This window comes from Lemur catta, chromosome 1 (assembly GCF_020740605.2).
Source record: "Lemur catta isolate mLemCat1 chromosome 1, mLemCat1.pri, whole genome shotgun sequence".
Lineage (NCBI taxonomy): Eukaryota > Metazoa > Chordata > Mammalia > Primates > Lemuridae > Lemur > Lemur catta.
The window spans coordinates 26,371,649-26,380,208 of record NC_059128.1 but is presented as its reverse complement, the minus strand read 5'-3'; the positions used below and the strand labels follow the sequence as shown (position 1 = coordinate 26,380,208).

Sequence of the window (8,560 nt, the reverse complement as noted above, 5' to 3'; positions counted from 1 at the left end):
TGTCATGGAACCCTGCCAAGCTCTTTCCTTTCTCCAGCCTTTTCTCCTGTGCTTCCCCTTACCTGGAAGATCCTCCCCGCTCCTCTGCCTGTCTAAGTCTTGTGCCCTCTCAGATCCAGTGAAAATTCCCATGTCTCCATGACGACTCCTGCCCCCCAACCCTCTGAACTCCTACAACACATCTGCTGCGTGCCACACAATTCCCACTAGATTAAGCATATTGTCTTTGAAAGGTTCCTGTGTGTATGTCTTATAAAACCCCTTGTAAACTCTTCGAGGACAAGGGCCATTTCTTCTGCTACTGCTCCATCTCCCACAGTGCTGATGGCCTAATAGACCCTCTGTCTGGCCTTGCTGGCTGGCTGACTAAAGAGTTCAGTTCAGCTCTCTTGCTCTTGCCAGCAAAGTAAAGAGTGCACAATAAAGTCCTTTCACTATGAAATGACAAATTCAAAGACAGAGGGGCCAGAAAAGTACTCAAACAGAATTATTCATTGTCTCGAATGCCTCATGGTTGCCAGATCCCAGAATCCTCAGGTTAGATGTGGAAATAACTTTGATCTATGTGATAGTGCTTTTCAGATTAGTATTGCACCTAGATGGAATGTGTAAAGTAATAAACACAAATGTGGGTTACATGAGTCAAGGAAAGGGAAGAGTTTCTGATAATGCAGTTAACCCATATACCCAAAGTTTCCCCCCTCTTTTTCATAGCTGCTAGGAGTTCGTAGTAGAAAATATTGCCTTTTCTATTTCTGACAATAACAGTGCCACCGGAAGAGAGGATGTGATTAAAGGAAGAAAAAAGGAGAGAAGTTCACACTGCCATTATTTTCATTATTGAATGTTTCAAAGCTTTTTAGGCTATAAACAGCAAACAGTTTTTAGGAAAGGAAGCTGGATTCACACTGCTTGGGATTCTGGGCATCTCCTTTTCTATGGCAATTTTTGGGGTATCATGTGCTCTTACAGAATCCCATCTTATGGTACAGATTCGGTTTGCAGCTGTTCCATGATGCCTAAATCTTTTAAGTATTAAGTACACCGAGATTCATGAGAATTGCTAATTGGCCTTGTGAAACTGTGGAATTGTTTCCCATCTAAATGTGTTCATCCCCACCCAAGCAGTACAAAGAGGGAAATGATGTCCTGGCTTGGTTTTTTTGTAACAATTCTGTGACATGGCTTTCACGTTGCCCTGTGGGCTGCAGTTAAAGAACCTGCTCCAGTACAAGACTAGACTTGTGAACTAAAAAAAGTCACCTGAGCTATTTCTTTCCTAGACAAATGGGATTCTAGTGTGGGTTTCAGAGGGTGATTTCTACAGCTTGCAAAAGATGCTGGGTCTTCTTTTTTTTTTTTATAATTTTTTAATTTTTTTTTGAGACAGAGTCTCGCTCTATTGCCCGGGCTAGAGTGTGGTGGCGTCAAGCTCACAGCAACCTCAAACTCCTAGGCTTAAGCAATCCTTCAGCCTCAGCCTCCTGAGTAGCTGGGACTACAGACATCCACCCCCATGCCCAGCTACTTTTTTTTCTATATATATTTTTAGCTGTCCAGATCATTTCTTTCTATTTTTAGTAGAGACGGGGTCTCGCTCTTGCTCAGGCTGGTCTCGAACTCCTGACTTCAAGCGATCCTCCTGCCTCGGCCTCCCAGAGTGCTAGGATTACAGGCATGAACCACTGTGCCCGGCCGATGCTGGGTCTTGATATTTTACTCTAGCAAGATTTGGAGCTCTGACCCATATTTAGCATATGATCTTTCTGGGGTATGGAAAAATATGCTCTATCACCTAATGTGATGTCAATTTTCTTTACCCCTTTGTGTAAATGGTGCACATTAAGATATCAAGTCTACTGTTAAATAATGTTTCTTTATAAATATAGTGACAAGATTGAACAATATCAATTAAAGAGACAAAATGGGACCAGGTCCTCTGCTACCTGTGTTGTGAAATAAAAGCGCTCAGACTAGAAATGAGCACCTTTCCTTTCAGAGGGAGAAGATATGATGCTGGAAAAAATCTTCTCTCCGAACATTTACCCAGCTAGAGAGCTGAGTTGTCAGATCCAAATGGCCCCATAGCAATTCTTTTTTCCCGGGAGGTGCGTAGATCTTTGACAAGTAGTGAGTGACCTCTGCTTCCTCTGGTTAAGCCTGGAACTGGACTTTGTAACCAGGGATTTGGTGTGCGGGGCTTCACAGGCTGCAGAGAAATATTAACATATGAGTGTATATGCCAAACATGTGTCTCATATGAGAGACAGACCCAAAGTGAAGGCCTTTTTGACCATGCTTTATCAGAATAGCTCTCTTAACTACTATATTAGATTAGAAAATAGAACCTATAAGTTGAAGACCTGCCTTCCTCAACCCTAGCCTAATATGGAGAATAGGCCTGAATTGCCCACCTAAGAAAGTTTGGGCATCAGTTATCTTTGGGGTTAGCCAGTGTTTTCTATATCTTCATTATTACGCAGAAGTAGCCGTAACCATGGGACACTCTTGTGGCTGTGAGTAAAGACCCTTATTCTTGGGATGTGCTGAGGAGAGGGAGTCATTCAGAGTTAACCGCCCACTGCTCTGTGTCAACCCCATAAGCCAATGTAGTGATGGCCAGGGTTGCACCCAGGTTAAAGCACCCCAGGAGTCTAAATAGTTCTAATATCAATCAAGGTGTATATATAACTCCATGGAATAAATAGAGGGATATCCTCCTCACCCTCAAATAAATTCTCTCAGCCTGGGGCAAAAGTACAAATGGAAGTCTATTTATCATAATGTCTAAATATTTAAATATTACAAATCAAGCTAGCAAAACTTTCACTAAAATACATTCTATCACCAACCTTGACAGGGAGACCAGGTCTGAATTTGGAGTTCTCATGTTCTTTGGAGTTCCTTACCAGAACATGGTGGCGCAGGAAATCTGACCCTCAGCTCACCCATCTCTTTCCATTCCCAGCCCCATCCCACACTCTGAGGACCTCACAATCACACACAAGGACAGGAGACCCTGTTGCCCAGGCTAGAGTGCCGTGGCATTAGCCTAGCTCACAGCAACCTCAAACTCCTGGGCTCAAGCAATCCTCCTGCCTCAGCCTCCCAAGTAGCTGGGATTACAGGCATGTGCCACTGCTTCCGGTTAATTTTTTCTATTTTTCGTAGAGATGGGGGGTCTTCTCACTCAGGCTGGTCTCGAACTCCTGACCTCAAGCGATCCTCCCACCTCGGCCTCCCAGAGTGCTAGGATTGCAGGTGTGAGCCACCACGCCCGGCCACATTTTCTTTTTTTGAAAGGAATCAAGCAAAATATATTTTATCAGAATTTGTGTGTTTACTGGGAACAAATCTGTAGTGGTACTACAAATAGTGAGTTTATCTTTGTGAATATATATCTTCCTCTTGCATTAAATAAATAGGAAAATTTTTCTTATGATGTCTAATGAATTTAATAGGCTTATTTCTGGTTTTTATACTTGATTATTCTTTTTTATTGTTTTTTTGTTTCTGTTTTTTTGAGACAGGGTCTTGATCTGTTGCCTGGGCTAGAGTGCAGTGTATTCATAGTTCACTGCAACCTCAAACTCCTGGGCTCAAGTGATACTCCTGTCTCACCCTCCCAAGTAGCTGGGACTACAGGTATGCGCCATGATGCCTGGCTAATGTTTCTATTTTTAGTAGTGATGGGGTCTTGTTATGTTGCTCAGGCTAGTCTCAAACTCCTGAACTCAAGTGATCCACCTGCCTTGGCCTCCCAGAGTGCTAGGATTACAGCACCCACCCGGCCTGAACTGCATTTTATTTTTAAACAAAAAATGGGCAATATATTGTTCTACAATTTGATTTTCCAATTTACAAGACATTTGGACATCTTTCCTTGTCATTCTTTTTATTTTTATTTTATTTTATTTTATTTTTCCTTTTTTTTTTGAGACAGAGTCTCACTTTGTCACCTGGGCTAGAGTGCTGAAGAATCATCACAGTTCACAGCAACCTCCAACTGCTGGCCTCAAGTGATCCTCCTTCCTCAGCCTCCTGAGTAGCTGGGACTACAGGCATGTGCCACCATCCCTGGCTAAGTTTTTCTATTTTTAATAAAGATGGGGTCTCGCTTTTGCTCAGGCTGGTTTCAAACTCCTGACCTCAAGTAATCCTCCCACCTCAGCCTCCCACCCTTGTCATTCTTTTTAGTAACTCTCTATTAATAGATGTTTGAGTCATTTCCAGTTTTGAAATTAGAAGCAATAAGCATCTCTGTATATATTTGTACACATGGGTGAATTATTTTTATATTTTAGAGATAGGTTCTCCCTCTGTAGTCTAAGTTGGAGTGCAGTGGCTCAATAATAGCTCACTGCAGCTTTGAACTCCTGGGCTCAAGTGATCCTCCTGCCTCAGCCTCCTGAGTAGCTGGGACTATAGGCACATAGCACCATGACTGGCTAATTTTTTTTTCACCTTTTTAGGTACAGGGTCTTTCTATGTTACCCAGGTTGGTCTCAAACCCCTGAGCCCAAGTGATCCGCTTGCCTCAGCCTCCCCAGTAGCCTGCATTACAGACTCCAGCCACTGTGCCTGGCTATGTGTGAAAATATATATATATATATAAACAAAACAAAAATAAATAAATAAATATATTTATTTATTTATTTTTGTTTTGTTTTAGGTGTGTATAGTTTTGTTTTTGTATTGTGAGACAAGGTCTTGCTCTGTTGCCCATACTGGAGTGTAATGGCGTGATCATAGCTCACTGCAACCTCCAACTCCCAGGCTCAAGCAATCCTCCTGGCTTAGGTTCCCAAGTAGCTGGGACTACAGGCATGCACCACCGCACCCAGGTGATTTTTAAATTTTTTTGTAGAGATGGGGTCTCACTATGTTGCCCAGCCTGGTTTGAGCACAGGAGTTTGAGACTGGCCTGGGCAACATAATGAGACACTGTCCCTAAAAAAAAAAAAAAAAAATATGCATCTACTCAAGAGGCTGAGGCAGGAGGATCACTTGAATCCAAGAGTTGAAGGTTGCAGTGAGCTGTGACTGCACCACTGCACTCCAGCCTGGGTGACAGAGTGAGCAAAAACAAAAACAAACTACATTTTTAATTGTACAAGTGACATATGTTCAATGTATAAAATTCAGAAAATACAAATAAGCAAAGGAGGAGAAAATAAAAATCACCTGGAATTCCACCACATAAAGATCATCACTATTAGATGTTGTGGTGTAAGGACTTTCTAACTTTTTTCAGTAGTATGTATGAATGTGTGTATGGATAGGTAGAGATATATATATATACATACACACTGACACATACAACATATTTCCCAAGTGGAATCCTACTCTAACACTTATTTTGTCTGCTTCTTTTCCCCATTCAACAATATACCAAAAACATTATTCCATGTCATGAAGTTATACATGTGAAAATAATTATTAATAGCTACTTTTGTAGTGAGAACTAAATAAAACCACAGTAAAAATGATGAAATTAAAGATAAGTCAGATGCCAGGCCCGGTGGCTCATGCCTGTAATCCTAGCACTCTGGGAGGCTGAGGCGGGGAGATCATTTGAGCTCAGGAGTTCGAAACCAGCCTGAGCAAGAGTGAGACCCCATCTCTACTAAAAATACAAAGAAATTAGCTGGACAACTAAAAATGTATAGAAAAAATTAGCCAGCCATGGTGGTGCATGCCTGTAGTCCCAGCTACTTGGGAGGCTGAGGTGGTAGGATTGCTTAAGCCCAGGAGTTTGAGGTCACTGTGAGCCAGGCTGATGCCACGGCACTGTAGCCAGGGTGACAGAAGCAGGACTCTGTCTTAAAAAATAAATAAATAAATAAAGATAAGTCAGGTTCCAAAAGGCATAGCCCAGTCACAGGGGAAACTAGAGTACAGACATTTCAACAAGACCCTTTATTTGCAAAAATCACAAGACATTGAAAAAAGAAAAGGATGAGGTCACAGGAAAGATTGGGAGGAGACATTTGTATAAGACTGCAGTCCCCAACCCCCAGGCCTCAGACTGGAACCAGTTCATGGTCTGTTAGGAACTGAGCTGCGCAGGAGGTGAGCAGCGGGTGAGCGAAGCTTCATCTGTATTTGCAGCCACTCCCCATCACTCGCATCACTGCCTGAGCTCCGCCTCCTGTCAGATCAGCAGTGGCATGAGATTCTCATAGGAGCACGAACCCTACTATAAACTGCGCATGCAAGGGAGCTAGGTTGTGTGCTCCTTATGAGAATCTAATGCCTGATGATCTGAGGTGGAGCTGAGGCAGTGATGCTAGCACTGGGGAGCAGCTGCAAATATAGATTATTATTAGCAGAGAGGTTTGACTGCACAGAGACCATAATAAATCAACTGCTTGCAGACTCATATCAAAACCCTATCAGTGGGTTTGAAAGTGACAATGAATAATAATAGAAATAAAGTGCACAATAAATGTAATGCACTTGAATCATCCTCAAACCATCCCCCCCACTCCCTGGCCCAGTCCATGGAAAAATTGTCTTCCATGAAACCAGTCCCTTGTGCCAAAAAGGTTGGGGACTGCTGGTATAGGATGTGGTAACTACAAAATGATGGCGCGCCTATAACTGAGCACAGCTTTGCAGGCAGAGAAATATGGTCCCTCCAGGTCACTGTAGGATGTGTCCTTTGTTTACTGAAAACAACTCTCTTTTGAAAGGGCAATTAAAGCTCCCAGTGACAAATGTGACCTGCCTTCTTCTTCAACAATTCCCAAGGGGATCTGCTATCAGGGCCCTGCCAACACATATAGGCTTTGTGTGAACTGGCAAGAGGGGGACACCCTCCTGCTGCTCCTTCCTCCAAATACTGCATCCTCCAAAAAGTGCACAGGACTTGCGAGGAGAACACTGGTTGGTTTAGGCCCCTACTCTGGCCCTTGACCAGGTACCTTTGTGAAGAGCAGTACCTGCATGACCTCGCACAATGGCCTTGTCTGATATGGCCCCTACTGATCTACTCAAGCTTCCTTTGACATATACAAAAATAATTGTAAACACTCTATTCTCTACTGCCACCTTGCCCAATTTAAGAACTTCTCTGTGCCTTCCCCACCCCCAAAACACACACATACCCATTCCTCCCAACTAGGCCAGTGGCACACAAGCCATTCTATAGGGCTTTGCTCCATAATAATAGATTATTATTACAGCTACCATTTTGAAGTGTTTAGCTCTGTACCATGCCCTATGCTAAGTGCCTTACACGCATTATTTTATCCTTACAACAACCCTATAAAGAAGTGGGTTCAATTATTATCTCCATTTTATAGACGTGATAACTGTGACCTGAAAGAGTAACTTGCCTGAGCTACTGTCACAAATAATGAGTGGGAGAGACTCAATTCTTGTTGGTCTGCTTTCCACAAACATTTTCTGTGTACCTTCTGTGTGAAAAGCATTGTGCTAAATGGAAGAAAGGGTGGAAAAAGGCATAAGGAAGTCCTTTCCCTGAAGTTAGGAAGGAATACAAATACATAAATCACCAATACAAGGCACAGTGTGTGTTTTCCTTTGTTGGTTTGTTTGTTTTTAGAGACAGAATCTCACTATATTGCCCAGGCTAGCTTCAAGTGATCCTCTCAACTCAGCATCCCAAGTAGCTGGGACTATTGGCTCATGCCAACACACTGGCTCCACAATGTGTTAAATTCATGTGAAAGGGTCAATGTTCTCTTGTGATTAGAGAGAGAGATGGTAGAGCTTTTGAAGAGAAATGGAATGTGAAATGGGCTTTAATTAGAGTTTGACAAAAGATGATTGGGAGACATCATTTAGAGGGAACGGCATGAGAAAACATACAGATGACATAGGCAAGGAACAGCAAACAGTCTAGCTTGTAGAAGTAGAGTTTAGGGGAGTTGTGGCTGATAAGGCTATAACATTATGTGACTTCCGTACCTAGCTGAAGAGCTTAGATTGGTCAATGGGGCAAATGGATAGGTTCTGAGTAGGGAGAGGACAGGTTTGAGGCCACAGCTTGAGAAAATTAAGCTATCTGTGGTATAAATTGCCACGGGAGAGCATAAAGGTAAAGAGACTAGTTGGGAGGTTATTTGTAATAGACCAAGGTTTCTCAGCCTCAGTACTACACTGTTGACATTTTGGGCAGGAAAACTATTTGTTGTGGGGGGTTGTCCTTTGCATTGTGGGATGTTTAGCAGCAACCACTCACCAGATGTTAGAACCACCCCCTCCCCATATGACATAGCCAAATGTCCCTGGGAAGGCAAAATTACCCCCAGTTGAGAATAGTGTAATAGACCATGTGAGAAATAAAAGAGTGCATATCAGACATGGGTAGAGATAAAATCTAAAAACTTTGGCAAGTGTTTGGATAGCAGTGCAACTAAGAAAGAGAGGGCAATTGGAAGCTCAAATAGAAGCACGGAAAAGGTCCTAGAGGCCATGCACTGTAGTCTAATATGCTTACGTTAATAACTGTAACACTGTAAACCTTTTTGGAGGGCAGTTTGATAAAAACCTATTAATAATCACAAAAAGTATCTTGCCCTTTAACCCAGCA

The 8,560-nt window shown here is 42.6% G+C and overlaps 1 protein-coding gene across 1 annotated transcript in view; it reads right to left on the bottom strand.

The window, feature by feature from the left end:
- Positions 1-1,973: 1,973 nt before the first annotated feature.
- Positions 1,974-8,560, bottom strand: part of HEATR4 (HEAT repeat containing 4) — a 31,811-nt gene continuing 25,224 nt past the window's right edge. The window contains 2 exon segments of the mRNA XM_045555488.1: positions 1,974-2,020; positions 2,023-2,209. Coding sequence (XP_045411444.1) covers positions 1,974-2,020; positions 2,023-2,209 — 234 coding nt within the window.